General features: G+C 42.2%; 1 protein-coding gene and 1 long non-coding RNA gene across 4 annotated transcripts; one reads left to right on the forward strand and one right to left on the reverse strand.

Annotated features, from left to right (window-relative positions):
* Positions 1 to 501: 501 nt before the first annotated feature.
* On the reverse strand, positions 502 to 5,746 carry LOC115572783 (uncharacterized). 3 transcript variants are annotated; one of them, XR_003982157.1, is made up of 4 exons: positions 5,550 to 5,746; positions 4,395 to 4,585; positions 2,601 to 2,771; positions 502 to 1,391 (listed from the first exon to the last, which is right to left on the reverse strand). It is a non-coding gene; the product is annotated as an uncharacterized LOC115572783 (long non-coding RNA). The 3 variants fall into 3 exon arrangements; XR_003982158.1 differs by having other exon boundaries at positions 2,087 to 2,771; XR_003982159.1 differs by lacking the exon at positions 5,550 to 5,746 and adding an exon at positions 4,707 to 4,824.
* LOC115572782 (glutamine synthetase) lies at positions 4,879 to 8,526 on the forward strand. The gene is made up of 7 exons (XM_030403220.1): positions 4,879 to 5,001; positions 5,595 to 5,783; positions 5,881 to 6,042; positions 6,714 to 6,860; positions 6,942 to 7,069; positions 7,173 to 7,372; positions 7,471 to 8,526. Exons 2-7 carry the CDS (start codon positions 5,618 to 5,620, stop codon positions 7,781 to 7,783), a joined length of 1,116 nt encoding a protein of 371 aa, XP_030259080.1. The 5' UTR covers positions 4,879 to 5,001; positions 5,595 to 5,617; the 3' UTR covers positions 7,784 to 8,526.
* The last annotated feature ends 10,084 nt before the right edge of the window (positions 8,527 to 18,610 follow it).

Genomic DNA, 18,610 nt, shown 5'->3' on the forward strand with positions numbered 1-18,610 from the left:
AATGAGTGTCATCATACTGATAAGACTTGTTCCGACAGGCACATCAGATTCCCACGGTATCAGCGAGTTTCACACTCTGCACTGACGTGTTCTGGTGGAAATGTCTATAGCACAGCATGTTACGTTATCCTGAGTAAAAAAAAGAAAAAAGACAAGATAGATATTGCAGCTTTGGAAGAGATGTTGAAGAATCTGAGTGTGTCGCTGGTGGCTGACCTCCAGTAAGAGGCCAAACAAAGGATTTTAGACATTTTTGTTTCTTCCACTGAATAAAATAAAGACACATTTGTAATTGTCACCAGTCTCGGTTCGCTTGGAGTCGCATTGAAGCCATTAGGTTTCATTAGCAGAGTCACAGCCTTACTTTTGGCTTCTCCCTTGCATTAGATTTTTGCCCCTGCTGGTAACAAGCACAACAAATTATCCTGTTGATGCAACTCATCTGGATAAAGCCATTCACAGCATTAGAAGGAAAATCATTGCATGGCCTGAGTCCAAAAAGCCGCTAAATAACTTTTATTTCAACGTACACAACACAGTTTCCTCGATTTTTTCATTTCTTCTCCCCTGTTTATCTTTTTTTTCCCTCTTCAGCTGACATATTTAACTGTACTGCATCTCTGATTTTAAAACCAACACCACTAAATCATCAAAAAAAACCAAACAGAAAACAATACCTCTATATGACCTATAAGACAAAACAAACAAACAAGACAAACGAGACCATCGCCTAGATAGACAGCTAGATAGATACGTTATCGTCTGACCGGGGTATGAAACGTCTTCTTACAAAGACATCACATGACGGACAAAACATTCAACACAAATGCAATCCAATATAACATAACAATCACCAAGGACACATCACAATCACAGAGGACACACATACAATCACAAAAGGACACATCACAATCACAGAGGACACATCACAATCACAAAAGGACACATCACAATCACAGAGGACACACATACAATCACAAAAGGACACATTACAATCATAAAGGACACATCACAATCACAGAGGACGACATATGTGTAGCCTTAACTTGCATTTACTCTGGGATTAAGCTCCACGTTTGATTTGAGGATAGACTGATACACGGAGGATAGCTTCAGGTCAGACTTGTTGAATCGTGGCACCATGTGTTAATGTCAGATTTTAGGGTAGCAGACAGACACATATACCACGTAGTGTTACAATACTGTATAATACTCAAAAAGACAGTAGCACAATTTGTTTGCTCAAGCTGTAGATTTATGATTAACTCTACTTTTGGTCTTACTTGTCTATGCAAAGAGCAAGTTGCCACAGAAAAACCTCAAACAACCTTCATCCTTATCTGCTGCTCTGGTGCTCTGAGTCCACTAGGTGGTGCTGTTCATCCACTGAACTGCAAAACAGAACAAAAAACATTGCTTAGGAGGATCCTTTTATGATGCATCATGTTTTCAGTGTTACACATAAAGTATACCATGTACGGTTTATGGAGGGATTAATCCAATCAAAGACCAAATGGGTCACAGGCACAACGACAGATTCATCCACATTTGATGCCAACGGAATGAAAAGTAATTTGGTATCAGGGTTCTTTCATACCCGTACTTGTTCATATTAATACTAATATTTTGTTTCTGCACTCGGGTTGGCACACTTCCTGTCAACAGTTTGAATACAGGGCACATGGCCAGGGGGCTGCAGGATGATGAGAAACAATTACAACAACACCAACAGACACTGCAACAACATCGCTGGTCGGAGCCCGCTGCAGAGCTTCGGTGAGGGACAATCGTCTGTCTATAGATGTCAAAGACGTGTAAAGCTCAAGGCGCAATTCCAGATGGTGCAGCATGGTGTTTTACCCTGGGGGCCCTAAGAAGGCCAATACAGGAGCCCCAGCCGATAGATCAGCAGATGATCGTGGAGAGCAGTGTTCGTATCCCTTGAAAAGTACTGATATGAGAGCATGTTTTCATGCATACCCAAACATTTTCTGTATTCACCTTCAACAGTCTACTCCTGATGTGCACACCGTTTCTCCTCATCCTCATCCAGGGTAACCACAACAACAGACCCAGTCACCCTCACCTAAAGTTAGCTACAGGTTCACTGCTAGCTTAATGCCACAGGGTCGGTAGATCTCTTGACAAGTAAGGCCTGAGGGGACGTCTTCATGCTCTTTGGCACTGAGGTCAGATACGCCTCCTCTCCAGCTGAAACCATCAAATTCACAGGAAACTGAAAGAATTTTTCAGGTCAGCTGTGCTATATTATATAATATAATCTGACCACCTTGCATCATCTTTGTGTCAGAGTTGAGGAAATTGAAAAGAGAGAAGGCTCACCCGAACAAACCAATACAAAGTTATTCAGAGTGATGACCTTTTGTCACCTAATTTGTCACCCATATGTTCCTCCCCACAAAGCCGAACTGCAGTGGGCGAGGATTAAACACATAATCATTCAAAACTAAGTAAACAAGGTGTCTACAGGTAACAAACACATTTATTTATCTTTAAGATCATTTATAATAAAGTTCTGGACTAATCATCTATTTCCTTTGTAGGCATTACACAGCGTTGGAAGCAGAGAAGAAGCCCACTTTGCTCTAATGGTTTCTGGAACAGGATCGCGGGAACACCGAGAGATGAGAGAAGCCAGACATCATAAAAGATCTACGAGGAAAGGTGTTTTCTTTTCTGGGTTTGGTCTGAAGCCACAGGAACTGGGTTTCACAGCCAAGTCCACAAGCCGAACCAAAAGGACCAGCACCCTGGCAAGAATCGACAAGAATACGACTTTATTTGACTGTATATAATGTTATTATGTCACATAGTGTATGACCACAATGCATATCTGTACGATGGACTGTAAACAGTAGAAAACAAAGTTAAAACTACCATTGAAGATAAGTTAATTGGTGAGATCACTAGCTATATTGAGCTAAGGCTAAGCTACATCTTCCTAAACCTCAGAGCTGTTTCCTGCAACCGAAAGATCCAACATTTACATCACTCCATTGTGTTAACCAGTACAGCAGTGTTTTTCACTCCTGCCCTGCCTGTTTTAGATGTATCCCTGCTCCAACAAAGCTGATTCCAATGAATGGGTCGTTATCAGATTTCAGCAGAGCTTGATGAGCAGCTGATCATTTGAATCAGGTGTGTTGGAGCAGGGACACATGTAAAACATGCAGGACATGGGGGCCAGGAACAGGAGTGAAAAACACTGCCATACTGTGTTAATGAGGCAGTAGCTCAAATCCAACAATGACATCAAGTAACTAAGTGTAAAGATTATCGTTTCTAGCGTAGCTTTAGCAGGCCAACAAGCTTTACAGTCATCTTAGCCCTGGACTTCCTTAAGGTTTGAAGGGTTTTTTTTTCCCCACAATGCTTGAGTAGAGGCTATCTGCTTTAAATTTACAATGTGTATGCTTTGATTTATCACAAATTATCTATCCTTTATACAAAGTGGGTAACCTGTACCGCCATCTTAGCCCTCCCTCAAAGGATTAATTACTACTATCAACAATAAGCTAACTGGTGAGATATAGCTACCTAGCTTTTAGTAAAGCTACAGTTTTCTATACCTCAGAGCCATTTCCCACAACTGCAAAATGACTTGCCATTCTAGCCTCAGACTGCCTCAAGGTTTGAAGTGTATAATATAGATACACTTCACAATTTGTGTGTGTGTATATATATATATATAAATTTTATTTGTTGATCTTAAATTTGAAATGTTCCTACATTTTCCTATACAGGCTTACCATTAAAGATAAGCAAGCTAGTGAGATAACTAGGCTACAGCTAGCTAGCCTTTTTTAAACCTACAACTGAAAACTCCCTTATTTTAATCATTGTCTTTATCTCATACAGTGCCATAAGGTGGAAGTCTAGCTAAATCCCACCATGACAAAAAATAATTAAGTGCATCTTATCTACTAACTGGTGTTATTACTAGCCTATCTTAAGCAATGTAGCTAGCTGTGACCACCATTTAAGCCCCAGGCCTCCTTAAGATTTTAAGGGTTTTTTTTCCTACAAAGCCCTGTTGTGTAGAAGCTGAATGCTTTAACTTTACAACACAAATACATAATTTCATTTCTGTCTGTTACACAATTCGGCTGACCAGTCTTTAAACCTCTTTTTCTCAGTTTGTTCCTTTGTTTATTTGCAGGTCTAAGGTTACATAAACACGGGACACCAACATTAGACTATTACATTCGACCCATAAAGTTTACTGACTGCTCTATTAATAAACCAAAGCATATTTGTCTTGCATGCTACACAGTAATCAACCAATAAACCACGCTGACATTAATTAAAGGCGATTGTTATTGATTGATTGATTAAAAGGCATGGCTAGTGTGCATGTTGCATATGGTTCTCACACGCGGGGATCCACAGCAGTTGACGGTGGTTCTTAGTGGGATTACATAACCTCTCCCATTAAAACCAGTGCAGCCTGCAGCACCCGAACTCCACCACAAGGTGTCGCCTTGGACCTGAGCGGTACCTGTCCGTCTTTGTGCAGCGGCTCGAGGATGTTGTACATTTTGTCCCACGCGGTCGAGTCCCTCTCCTCCAGCAAATGAAAAGAAAAACAAAACAAGTCAGCCTATTTGACGCTTTAATTATAATTTTTTTCTCCCCTTTTATAATCATGTGAGCACGGGGGCGCACGCACGCGCGTACACACACACTTAGTGGAGAGTGTCACGCATGGTCTCACGCGGCTAGAGGGCGTCGCGGCTCCGCTTTCCTGCAGCACCGTCCAATGAGCGGCCCGCGTGCCGCCTTCAATCAGCTCGGAGTAAACACGCTGCGGACTCTCCGACCAATCAAAGACGCGACATCCCAGTTCCTGCTCTTATAAATGTGGCCGGACCCGGACTTTTCGGTACCGGAGAATGAGAGAGACACAAGCGAGACATCAACCCGAGACACACTGGACCTCTCTGTCCTTTAGTTTTTATTTCAATTTCCTCGTTTCTCCAGGTAATTATTGTTCTTCTCCTTCTTCTCCTTCTCGTTCTCTAACTTCTCGTGACCAGACTTTTCATTGTTTCAGACTTTCTCTCTCTTTTTTCAAAATTTCTTTTCATTGTCTTCAGCTCCATATTGTCTGTTTTGCACCTCTGTGTGTTTTACTAGCTCGTGTATGTAGTTGTGGGTGATGGACGAGGAAGCCTATGATGTAATATTTCCTCACCGTGCTTTTGTAACCATGGCTACAGCACCATGTACAGTACAGACCGCGTTTTTTTTTTCTCCACTTTGCGAGCTCGCCTCATTTAATGTAATTATAATCGTCTTCATGCACACGCGGAGGCAGGTTGCTTTCCCCCTCCTTTGTTTCCAAACTGGAGAAGGGACTCGAACTATGCCTTCTTTTACATCCTCAGCGCGTTCTCCGTTCTGGAAGATGAGACAATGGTGGTGTTTTTTTTGTGTTTTTCTCTTTTTTTTTTTTTTGCTCGCCCCCCCCCCTCGCCTCGACCCATGTTACGCAACATGTGATCCAGAGCGCACATTGGTCTTCATACCTGCACCTCATCTCATCTTGCTCCTCTTCTTCTTCTCCTCCTCAGGTGTGTTATAGTAGGAGATAAAGATGGCCACATCCGCCAGTGCCACCCTGAGTAAAGCTGTAAAGCAGCAGTACATGGAGCTCCCTCAGGGGGATAAAGTCCAGGCCATGTATATTTGGATTGATGGAACTGGAGAGGGACTCCGGTGCAAGACCAGGACGCTGGATGCTGAGCCCAAAAGCATCGATGGTAAGCAGCCTCCTGAATTCTCCTGAAAGATTATCCTCATGATTTAATAAGCCATGCAGTGTGTTTTAATATCAGCCCCCCCTTCTTGTCTTGTCAGATTTGCCTGAGTGGAACTTCGACGGCTCCAGCACTTATCAGGCGGAGGGCTCCAACAGTGACATGTACCTGATTCCTGCTGCCATGTTCCGCGATCCATTCCGCAAAGACCCCAACAAACTGGTCCTGTGTGAGGTGCAGAAGTACAACGGGAAACCTGCAGGTAACAAAAGAAGCTTCGTCTGTAAACTTTTAAGACATAATGGATGAGACAATGTGCAGCACTTTAAGAGAAACCGTGAAATAAGGAAATAAGCCAGTAAAACATACTCATTATAAGATACTGTAACTGCAGGAGGAGGACTTAACATGAAGCAGGCAGGTCATTACAATGCTTCCTGCTCAAAGACGAAAACATTTTAAGTATTTCAGTTGCCTTTTTTTAAAAATCTTACCAGTTCATCTATACCGAACATGCAATCTACCCTGAAATGAGCCTCCCTTATCCCTTGGATATTGAAAGATTAAATCTCTGGCAGGTGTGCCGTCAGAGGCTCGCCGTGCCACAAATGCACTCATTTGCACATGCATGCACTCATTCATTCCTTCGTGCATGCAGGCATTGAGATGAGCTCAGGGGGGACAGATGCATCCTAAAGAAGCACTTACTCCAGCAAAAGTATTGCATTTTATGACAAAAAAGACCCATAGGCGCAAAGTTTTAAATCATGACTGCACTTCTTTTTAGCTTCACTGGCCCATCTTGTATGATTTGTAACTGTATTTGTCTTTTGGGGACATCTCACAATAGTTAAAGCAATTCTTAAATCGTTGCATCTAACTGCAGTTGATTTTCCTGGTGTTCGTCTTCTAATCTGAGTTTCATTTCTGCAGAAACCAACCTTCGCATCACATGTAAAAAAATTATGGAAATGGTGGAGGACCAGCATCCTTGGTTCGGCATGGAGCAGGAGTACACCATCCTGGGCACAGACGGACACCCTTTCGGCTGGCCGTCTAATGGTTTCCCTGGACCACAGGGTGAGCAGATAGTTCGAAGGATGCATGTAAGCACGAATGAGTGCCTGAATGGTTTGTTTAACTGTTAACTCATTCACACAGGTCCATACTACTGTGGTGTGGGAGCTGACAAGGCCTATGGTAGAGATATCGTGGAGGCTCATTACAGAGCTTGTCTCTATGCTGGAGTCCAGATTTGTGGCACAAATGCAGAAGTGATGCCTGCTCAGGTAACGATCATTAAAACCTAATCCATGTTGGGACTTTGCACATAGTTTTGTAAGTCAGACAGCCAGTTTTAAAGATGTAACTTATAAATTGTTTTGTGTTCAGTGGGAGTTCCAGGTCGGACCTTGTGAAGGGATCAGCATGGGGGATCATCTGTGGATGGCTCGCTTCCTCCTGCACCGCGTCTGTGAAGACTTCGGCGTCGTTGCCTCATTTGACCCCAAGCCCATCCCTGGAAACTGGAACGGTGCTGGCTGCCATACAAACTTCAGCACAAAGGAGATGAGGGAAGACGGCGGATTGAAGTGAGTGTCAAAGGCGTTATGATGTGAAAGATCTGCTTGTGTTTTGCGTGAGTTTTTTTCAGTTTTCTGATGAGGGAATCTTGTTTTCCTGCTTTCAGAGCCATTGAGGATTCCATCGAGAAGCTCGGGAAGAGGCACCGCTATCACATCCGCGCCTACGACCCCAAAGGGGGGCTCGACAACGCCCGTCGTCTCACCGGCCACCACGAAACCTCCAACATCAACGAATTCTCCGCGGGCGTGGCCAACCGCGGAGCCAGCATCCGCATCCCTCGCCAAGTCGGCCAGGAGAAGAAGGGCTACTTCGAAGACCGCCGCCCGTCTGCCAACTGCGACCCGTACGGCGTGACCGAGGCCCTGATCCGCACCTGTTTGCTGAGCGAGGAAGGGGATGAACCTGCGGATTACTAAATCCACAACTCATAGACTGACTCCCACTGCCCTCCTGACTTTATCTTTTCTTTTTAACTAGTACTGTATTTTTTTTTTTCTTCTTCTTCTTCCTCCTCCCCGCTCAGATGATGTTTAACCTGCATTTTAATGGTTTAAAGTTGGCTGGTCAACTTAAAACAAGACAAGGTTAATGACATCTTTGGTAGTTAAGAGCTGGTAATGGCAGGGTATGTCTTTCCTCTCGTCTTTAGAAGGGATCGGCTTTTGTAACACTGTTTTATAGCCCATGTTATATCTTTTCCCTATCCCGTCTGTTGGTGACTAAAAAAAATGAACTAAAAGCACACGGACACTGAAGAATAGAGCTGCTGAGGCTGGGCAGCATGTGTAACATATTAAATCTGACTAGTTCATGTACTGGTGAATAATGTTGACCTGCCTTTTCAAGTATCCAGTCTTCAATGTTACTAATTCTTTGATTTTATGAAGTGTCTATTTTTAAATGGCAACTGTTTTGATGTCTTCAGACTTTGACGCACTGGGTCAACTTTGTTATGGTACACTTTGTAGATGTCTGTACCCAGATGTAATGTTGTTTCAAATGTGGTTGATCTGTCCATAATGCCATTTGTAGATTTCCTCAAGGAGTTTTATCCTTTTGTTAACTGCGATATTGTAATGCACCTGATTTGGTAAAGCATCACGTTTACTGAACCTGGTGTTTTTTATTGATACATTTAAAACTTTTATTTTTATCACAACATGGCTCTGTGACTCTTGACTCTTGACTTGGAACAGTTCTTGCTGAAATGTTTCTGCAATGATTTGGAGACGATTGATAATCCGCTCTGTCTGGGAAGTACAAGGCTACAACTGTTAGCCTGTTAGCTTCTGTCTGCTCTAAAGCTCATTGATGAATATGCTGGTGGACATAATGTTGCCTTCGGACTGAGCCAGACTGGCTTTTTGCCAGTATTAATGCTAAGCTAACCGGCCGCTAGCTGTAGCTTTAAATTAACTGTACAGGAAGCAAGTAGATGGATTTTCAGAATTAACCAGCTGACAGGATGGGACTGCACTTTGCTTTTCCAACTGCAAGTAAAGCATCAGTAGAGTCTGAAGTTCTTTCAAAACATGCAATGATGATAATAACGGAGCAGACATCCCCAAACACACTGGTGCTAATTTCTTACTACTTGCTCTAAACACTCACTGATCTTGAACACAGTAATTAAGTCCTAAACAGTTTGTAGTTTTCTAGCTGCGGGGACAAGTGGAGTCTGGTCTCTGTTCTAAAATACAAAATACACGTGTGTAAAAAGCTGTTCAAACATCTGGTAACATAGCAGATTGCTTTAAGCCGTAAACATTCAAAAGTGAAGTGCACCAAAAGGAAACTCGAGTAAAACAAAAAAAAGGCTCGCTCTCTCTCTGGCTGTGTTTTGTTTTGACAAAAGTTCTCATGTTCCAGTCTGGCTGATACGTTGGCAGGAGCTCAACAGCAGCTTTTGTTCTGGCTGGTCTTTAGGACCCTGTGGGAAGTGGTGTACTCACGAGACAGTTATTATGGCTCCTCCGACGCGACAGCCTGAGGCCAATATTCTCAGAAGTGCTGTGTCATAAACGACACAGCACCTCTCTTCGGACCGGTGTGGCCTCGAGCTAGACGCACCTGGTCCGGATCCTGTTATTAACCAAACAGCAAAGCAGCTAAGAGGGCTGGCACGTCAGAGATGTGTTTATTTGCAGCCAGACAGGGATTCTGAAACTCAACTAAGAAGAAAATGTATAAATATATGACGGAATATCATTTTGAGTTGCTTTTCTGAACTTTAGCATCCACAGACAGGCAAAGTCCAACTGTAAAGTCCTACTGTAAATATTTCCTGAAAACCCTCAGCCTATTTTTAGAGCTGCACGTGATGTTTGCAACCAAGTTCTTTGCAGCCGTTTGTGCCTGTTCAGCAGTATTTACTGTAAGTCGCAGCTGGCTTTGGCAAAGACTTTTTGCTTCACGGATGTAAACACACTCGGTGAAGACTTTGTTTCCCCACCGACAGAGCGAGGAGACATTTCAACTTCGCTTCACAAAGCGAAAAAACCCACAATATCCTCCTTTCACCAGACGTAAACACTTCTGTGAACTCTCTGCACTTGGGGGAAGGGCAAGAAAAGTTTGCTGTGAGACCTTTCCCCTACTTCCCAACTGCCCTCACAACAGAGTGTTATTAGCTCGCTGATTGGCTTCACTGGGAAAAGAGTTAACCAATCATAAACTCGAGGGCAAGTTGAGTCCTGTTTAACAGGAAGTCAGCGGGCCTCGGGCCAGCACATGTACTCTAACTTTGTGTGGTCATCTTTTCTGCTACATCTGCAAACTCTCTGCCCGTTAAACTTTGTCTGTGTCGAAATTTGTCCCACTAAATCCAACATTCCAGGAACAGCTCGGGAAGTTATCATGGAACAACAGATCAAAATGTAAATTCAACATGTTTTGCAAGTGATTGAAGAACCAAAAAAACGTGGGATATTGATAAATAAATGACAAACTTCTATTTGTAGAGCACCTTTAAAAACAGAGTTTGTAAAGTGCTTTGATAATCGAGCAAAAGCAGGAAGACAATACAACAGAATAAACACTCAACAGTCAGGCCAAACACGAGGAGGTCTAGTCTAATGTGAGTTAAAACAAGACATGTAAAAACACAGAAAGTCAATGTGAGTCATTACAAGTAAAAGGAATACAACTGGTAGAATCACAGAAAGGAAGAGAGAGAGAAGAGAAAATGAATAAATACAAATAAATAAGAATAAAAAGTGCAAAAATAGTAATTAAAAGAATGAGAACAATAGAGGATGATTAGAAGACGACATCACATCAGAGGACTTAAGAACAGAGACTCTGAGCAGTAAAAGGAGTAAAGGCCAATAAACAGATTAAAAATGACAAATAAAAGCAGTAAAGGACGGTGAGACAAAAGAAGTCACAAGGGAGGGCTTTAAAACAGACAGTCTGAGAGCAGTAAATGGAGTGAAAGGTGGAAGGATGAATATTCAGTGAGAAAATGGACGACTTCACATAAAAGCAAGTAGAAGTAGGTTTTTCAGATGTGATTTAAAAGAAGAATTTCAGTTTAAAACACTCAAAACAGAATGTGAAGAAATAACGTTTCGGGAATACTCAAAGACGTCCGTGTGCCGTGTTGCAGAGACACTGACTAAAGTTAGCATGCTAACCAGCTAGCCCCCATAGCCTGAAGCCTCTTCTTCCCAGGGGGCAAAGCTCCTGCGCTAGCTGTAAAAAACCCCAGCACTCATCAGGCAGTCCCGCAAACTGCGATATCAAGTTTACAGCAGCTAGCGATGGACGCATAAACAGAGCACAGTTAGCATCGGTTAGCTGGTGATACCCTGGTGATGTGCTGCCCCTATTTGTTGGGTTTGTGAATTATCAGCAGAATGCCAATTCTTACATATTGCTCCCTTAAGAAAACAAAAGAAGAATAAAATTCAATATAATAATGATACCAGCGATAAAAAGTAAAATATTGATAAGACAGAATAAATAGTTATCATAAAAAACAAACAAATTAATTGCAATAAACATAAACACTAAAACCATAAAATGATGAGACACAACATAAAAGACGGACTCAATCAACAGGTTTAAAATGGTCATCTAATTTGAGTTTTTTTATTACATGTTTTATTCAGTTGTTATTTTATTCTTTTCAATATCTTTTTATTATTGTCTCTGTTTTTCTGAGACTTTCTCTTGTGCTGCTACTAATCTCCCTCTTTACTGCCGAGTCACCTGCGGAATTTCTTCCAAGGGCGATCAGTAAAGGAAGATCTTAATCTTAATCTTAATCTTAAAAACATCAATATTTCCAGCTCCACTCAGATACTGGCTGTTCATCGGGCTCGGAGCATATTGTCTGAAAGCAGCATCACCAAAATTGTTGAGGGGTCGAGTGCAGGTCCAGTTCTGTTTCAGAGGATGTCCGTTGAACTGAAGCAAGCACGAGGACAATAACTTTCTTTGGGTCAGGGATTTATTCTGGTCCAAATCGGTAAAACCTCTGCCCTTTTCTACTCGGCTTTGCGGGCTTGATAGAGGTGGTTTTATTTTTCAAGTAAAGTATCAAAAAAACAAAAATGATCCAGCAATAAACAAACACACACACACACACACACACACACACACAAAGAAATATCCATACTTCTGTTTATTTCCTTTCACAATATTGAACAGAAATCCAAAACTAAACTTAGAATCAAACTGGGTCACAATGTCTCTTCCCCTAACCCAGTTATTCATTCCAGGTGTGTGTCAATATGTTTTATTGTCCAGTAGGCACTATCAGACACTACTATGCCAGGGAGGAAAGTTAACCAATCATATAGTTGAGTTCAGGTCCGATGACATTGAACACTTATACACGTGCAACACTTTGGAGAGAAGCCAGCAATCAAATCCATCTTTAACTTTGTTTATTTTGGGGGTTTTTGGGGTTTTTTTTTGGCAAATATACTACCCTGAAAACACGAGTGTTGGGAGGTGGAGAGAGTTTGTAACCTGACTGTTAAAAAAGCACGCGAAAAGAACAATTTCACTCAATACTAGTCGAGAGGCGACCAGATAAACTCAACAACCCACTCACGCTGTACTCTGAGCTCGATTTTTCTACACATTACACCTTTACATGTTCAAGAACATTCAATCCTATTAACACCAATCCTAGCCTCACTGCACTGGCTCCTGGTTCACATTAGATCAGACTTCAAGGTGCTGCTGATGACATACAAACCTGTACGAGGCCTTGCCCCGTCGTACATGTCAGATTTCATTACACTCAGAGTCCTGGGCTCCTGACAGAAGAGAAACAATGCGTTTATTCTGAGTAACATTGCATTTCTCTGCCTTCTGTTTTTTGTTTCCTGTTCCTGCAAGCATCCTCTTCCTCCTCCCCACTCTTCTTTTTTCATTCAGGCTCTCCTTCTGTCTGTATTTCTGTAAAATGTGACGCCTCTTCACTCTGATGCTAACTATCCTGTGTGGCCTGCCCTCTTTCCAGGTAGTCACCACGGTGGAGAGGAGGTCGTGTGTCTCGGTCACCGCTTGGCGTTGCCTCTGCCTGCTCACTCGTCCTCCTGGATCCACAGACTTCTAATATATATTATATAACCTGTCTCAGATATTCTGTCAGTGCAGATTGTAAACTGTGATTTTGCTGTTCTGTCCTGTATCAGCGACATCTATTGCATGTTTGTCCGTCCTGGAAGAGAGATCCCTTCCCTGTGGCTCTTCCTGAGGTTTCTTCCATCTTTCTTTTTTCCCTGTTAAAAGCTTTAACATTTTTTTTTTATCAATAATATGGTAAGTTCTTCCTCACTCGGATGGTGTGTCCAAGGACAGAGGACATCGATCACTGTACAGTTTCTGAAACCCGCTGAGTCAATATGATTGTGATTTTGAGCTATATAAATAAAACTGATTTGATTTGATCCGATATTACAGTTCTTCTCATAGTCGTCTTATAGTCCTCTCCACATGTGCCTTGTCAGACATTACTCAGCCAAGAAAGAAGTTAGTCAATCCAGAAATCCAGGGCAGGCCCCGTTCTGTGTCAGAGGAAGTTGGCTGACCTCGAGCAAACACATGCAGCTCTTTGTTTTGGTAGGTTGTTTTTTTTCCTTTTCTTTTCTGCCCAAACCTGTTAAATTTGTTTTTCAGCATGCCTTTGCAGGCATACCAGGATTCGTCATAGACGTCAAAGTTCAAATTTAAAGAGTACTATGAAACAATAATGATTTATGGCACAACAATATTTTTCGTCTCAGCCTTTAGTCATACAGAAGCTGTTGTTGTGCAGTAAAGACAGGAAAAAGTGGTAAGTTGAAGGGGAAGTCCAGCATTTTTTAAGATCTACGTGGTTTGGTGTGTAAATGTTCGGTGTTGTACTAAAGTACTTACAATCATATTCAAGTAAAAGTAAAGATATTGTGCTAAAATATTGCTTTCGTAAAAGTCAACGTCAAAAGCCTCCAAAATATTTCAGGGAGGCAGAAAATGGAAAGGCTCCAGTAGCTCAACATTGTGTTTGACAACTGTACACGAGTAAAAGTACTTAGTTACATTCCATCACTGTCAATGATTCATACAGAGCAAAAGTTTTGTCAGATCGTCTTATGTGGAAGCAGCGACGCATTTGCAGCGGCTGCAATGTTTCTCTTCGGGGCAACTCGCGCCCAAAGTCAAAGTTAGGTTGTGAGCTTTCAGAGCTAGACTTCTCCTTGAACAAGACTTAAAACAAGACAAAGGATTCCTTCTTTTTTGTTTAATTCTGTAAGAATCATTTTCCGTAATGTTGTCAGACACTATATAAATCTCAGCCTGTTGGTGTCTGAAACAAGCACTTTTACTAGAAGTAACTTAAGCGTTGCAGTTGCCCCCGACGGTTTCATTGCAGCCTGGTCAAAGCAGTCAGCTGAGGTGATCTACTGGACCAATGCCCAGCTGTAACTTAGCATTTTCTCTGATATTTTCTACCTGTGTTGCAGGACAGCTTCTGTATGAATGTAAGCAGAAACAGCAGATGGATTAAAACATTTTTGTGCCAGAGTTGACCCCATTTCCCCCCAATTCTTCCCCCTGTGAACTCCCTCAAACAAACAGGCAGCATAACTGAGACCTGCACCCAAAAACACAAACATTACTGCACTAAATTGCAGGGGGGGATTAAACCAGCCCACGCGCACTGCATGTGATTCCAAACATTACTAAAATTACAACATTTGAATGGCTCTGACCGTGTTTCAGTTTAAACACTGCAAGGATCGACTGTTTGCACGTCTTGATTGGGCGTTTTCGTCCTCTTATTTAACACTTGTGTAATGCCACTGCAGGATGTTGGGAGTTAACCACCTCGCTACGATCTGTGAAAAGCACCTAATGGCATTCAGTAAGCATTTCAAATCCCTTCCACTTCCTCGCTTCAAAGCTCAATTAGGGGCGTGTGTGTGTGAGTGTGAGTGTGAGTGAGTGTGTGTTGGGGGGGGTTCGATTTGCATGCAGAATCCGAACCACCCTCCGCCTGGGAAGCTCAGACGAAGGGGAGACACTGGACAAAGGATGCAGAGGGATGCTGCCCTGTTGCTATGACGACCACCGGAATGTACAGGCTGGATCTCGGTGGTTCTTGTGTGAAGTGGGAAAAAAAAGCGCGTGTTATGTAAGGAGGGGAAAAATGAAACGGGGACTCATAAATGGAGCTGCACATTAAACCACCCCCCCGGCCAAACACTATGTTAAGATGCTAGGCGGGTTAGCGTGCACTCACAATGTGGCGCGCGGTGCAATTGCCCTCCAACTCTGTGCATTTTTTTTATTTACATCTTGAAAATAATCAAAGACTGCTAATGTTAATCTTACATAAAACTGAATGCGGCACTGCAGAAAAAAAAAACCACACGTGCACTCAGCATCTATCTTTTCTAAAGGTTGTGGCTTTGCTGTCAGTGCATGTTCTGTATGATCCTCCTCACTTGGTGCTGTGTTGTTGTGTAACACATCGTACTAGTTCAAACCAGTACTGCAGCCTCTTTCTACGATGCGTAACAGGAGAAGGGGACCTCTGCATTAAGGACACATGTTTTAGGAGGGATAAAGCAAAGATGAAAAAGTGTAAAACAGCTTAGAAAGGAAGCCTTAGCATGGAGTTTTTGTGCAAAATCCTGTACAGGCCAACTTTAAGAACTGGAGAGTATATGTCAGTTGAGGACAATGTTGTCTCATGGCTCATTCCTTGGCAAGATGCATGTGTAATCCTATTAAGGAGAAAAGATGAATTTGATCTTATCTGAGGGGGGCTGGAGTTTTTCTTTTGGACAATAGTGAGAAAAGTGTGAAAGGGGTTTTGAGAAAGAGCAGCTTTAGCCTTTCTGGCAGATCTCTCTCCCACACATTCACTCTCACGTGCATGTGCACACAAGAGAGAACTGACCTCACGTGCTCAAGGAAACACATGTGATAACACAGCCCTGTCTGCAGCGGCCGAGAATAACAAGCTGCTGCATGTTTGCAATCCCCGTCAGTCGCACAGTTGGAGGGATCGGTATTTTCACACGGGCAGATGCTGTTCCCTGACCAGGCGCATCCTGATTGGCTCAGCGCTCTGGTGCGATTGGGCTAATGCTGGATCTTTTGCAGCCACTCATGCTTACCTGCGCCGTGATTGGTTGCGCGATTACCCATGACACAGTGACACAGATTTGACTGTACTGCTGCAGCACACTAACAGTGGTCTGCCTGTGTTTCTGTCAGACAGCAGGTAAATACAGCGGATGATTGGTTGTGCTTTTTTTGCAGTGCTGCAGGGTAGAGGAAAGTAAAGCGAACGCATAAGTGAGGGGGGTTTTCTAGATAAATATGATTCTGCAGCATGGATGTGTTTTTTAACCTACTTTTGCAAAAAAAAAAGAAAAAAAAAGAAAAGAAAAACAGAAAAAAACGTTTGATGCACTATGTAGTTTTGAGGAAGACATTTTTCAATCAATAGAGAAAGATGTTCATTGACTGATTTTTTCATAAAACTGTTTAACTTAGCGTTAGTATTTGTTCATCCACTCTCATGCTTTACTCCTCCGGAGGGCGTAAAGTCCTGAATCTGTGATCCGTGTTTTATAATTCAGTGCAAAAACTGTTATGGTCACAAGCCGTTCTGCTCTGTCTCACATCAGCTCAATCCGTTCACACTTCCATGAATTGAATAGTTGGCAGAGCCGGTGGCCAGAGGCCAGTACATTCTCAGTTCCTAATTCACAAGGAGGGAGAGTGCTCCCCTCCCCCCGCAAAAGCCCTCCTGATGATTTATCTGCAGGGGTTGTCCCCTCCTTTAACACACAAAACAATGGATGACCAGCACCCCCCCATGAGTCCACTTTTCTGTGTAATTTTCCACAAGAAGTGGAAAAAAACATCCATTGCTGAACGGAAACCTAAGCACGCTGACCAAAGGTTTTCTCTTAGACACTTTATCCAGTGAAACTGTGTCAATTCAAATTAAAAAAACTGACCCAAATAAAACTTTATTGTTTCATGTGGGGACTTAGCAGGAGAAGACTGTATAAATATAGAGAGCTGGAAGTGGAAGAAAAGGATGCTCAGGACACTAATACATGCAGATTATGAAAATGTATCGAACAATTTAACAGATTCAAAGACTTACATAAACATTCCTACAGATTTTTGATGAGATTCAGAGAGGATGGACTGAAACCTGACCACATGTGAACCATAAATGTTGGTGTCATTTCTAATAAAAATATGAAAAACAAGAAAACACATCTTGAGAGATTGAGATTTTATCATAAAATGTTGGAGATTTGTTCAGTAAGCTTTGGAACCCTGTATCTGTTTCCTTTTTTTATTTTGTATTCCTGTTCTTAAAAGAAAATAAACATATACATTAAAAAACAAAAACAAAAGAGCATTCATGTATGAGCATAAGTTGAACTGCATGTTGGAGTTGCACAAAGGGCGTAAAGTAGTCGTGTTCATGCTGCGTGATGCTAACAGCTGCCTCTCACATGACAACTGTTGCACTAGGCATGTTTAAAAGATTGACCTGCAAACGGGCTAACATTTTAGGTCAATTTCAGCAGAGAATGGACACTTCTGCTGAGCAGACACTTAATGAACCTCACCACTGTGACGTGAGTCAGCCGTAAATGCCTGGAGCACACTCCCTGTCACGCATTCTCTCTCAGTGTTAGTCACAGCTGTACACACCTTGTTCCAGATAAAAGGTGCAGCAAGCAGTTCTGACGTAAGGTAGCCCCACATGGTCAATACTGACACTTCATGACTGTGGTTCAGTGTTTGCCTCACCTTTTGCATGTCGAGCAACATTTAAAGCAGCAGTCAGGGATCGCATCCTTGGTCAAGACATGTGGGGCTTCTTGAAGAACAGGACGAAGTGGATGTTCCAGTGTGAGGAAAAGACAGCGGTGGAAGAAGTGCTCAGATTATTTACTTGAATAAATAAACCACCCGTGAGGTGCAACATGTAAAAAGCCCCGGCCAATCCTGTCTGGTAATACAACCCTGACCTCCCAGTCTAGACTGATCGCTGTCTGGATCACTAGCTGCACAGCTAACTGAGCTAGCTAGCTAACAGCCACTACAGTTTGTACTATTTACCGGTAACTGTGGTTAGATGGTGCCCCCTACTCGTTCAGAGAGACCTTGCTCCAACATGTGTACAATTCTTACATATTTCAACGTTAAGGTAAACAACAGAAGTCTTAACCGCTAAATGTTACCTTAAAGGACCAGCGTGTAGGATTTACTAATTCCCTCAGGAGACATTAAAGACTCATGCCAAGGTAACGAAAACACAACAATTTTTACATTTGTTTTATTCTTAAACACTTTTCTATAATTTGTATATTTCGGTAATATTCAATAATTTGTTGTATACATTCTCAGAGAAAAACTGAGCCCAGTGTTTGAACCTGACCCGGAGAACCCACTGGTTGGCACTGATTGGTACTGGTTGTTACAAGTTGGACTTTACCTTTTTTGGAGCAATCGCTGGCACAAGAATTTTATAAGGATTGATTAAGTTTTGTCTTAACTTATCTGTATTGTATATATGAAAAGCAAGTTGCCTTCTTTGTTTACAGTTTGTTAGTTTAGTCCACTGGGTTTGAACTTTGGGGTCGGAGCCCTTTAAACATTCATAAGATAAATCTAAGAGGTTGTGAGATGATTAATGAGGCTCGAAAGAAAAAACATCCAAAGTTCTGGTACACAGATTTTTTGTTTTTTTTCTTATGAAA

This window comes from Sparus aurata, chromosome 21, assembly GCF_900880675.1.
Source record: "Sparus aurata chromosome 21, fSpaAur1.1, whole genome shotgun sequence".
Classification (NCBI taxonomy): domain Eukaryota; kingdom Metazoa; phylum Chordata; class Actinopteri; order Spariformes; family Sparidae; genus Sparus; species Sparus aurata.

Bases quoted from the DNA above. Each gene is read 5' to 3' on its own strand.
- LOC115572782 (XM_030403220.1), top strand. From the start codon at position 5,618: ATGGCCACATCCGCCAGTGCCACCCTGAGTAAAGCTGTAAAGCAGCAG. The intron at 5,784-5,880 runs GTAAGCAGCCTC...TTGTCTTGTCAG, and splicing joins TGAGCCCAAAAGCATCGATG to ATTTGCCTGAGTGGAACTTC. The intron at 7,373-7,470 runs GTGAGTGTCAAA...TCCTGCTTTCAG, and splicing joins AGGGAAGACGGCGGATTGAA to AGCCATTGAGGATTCCATCG.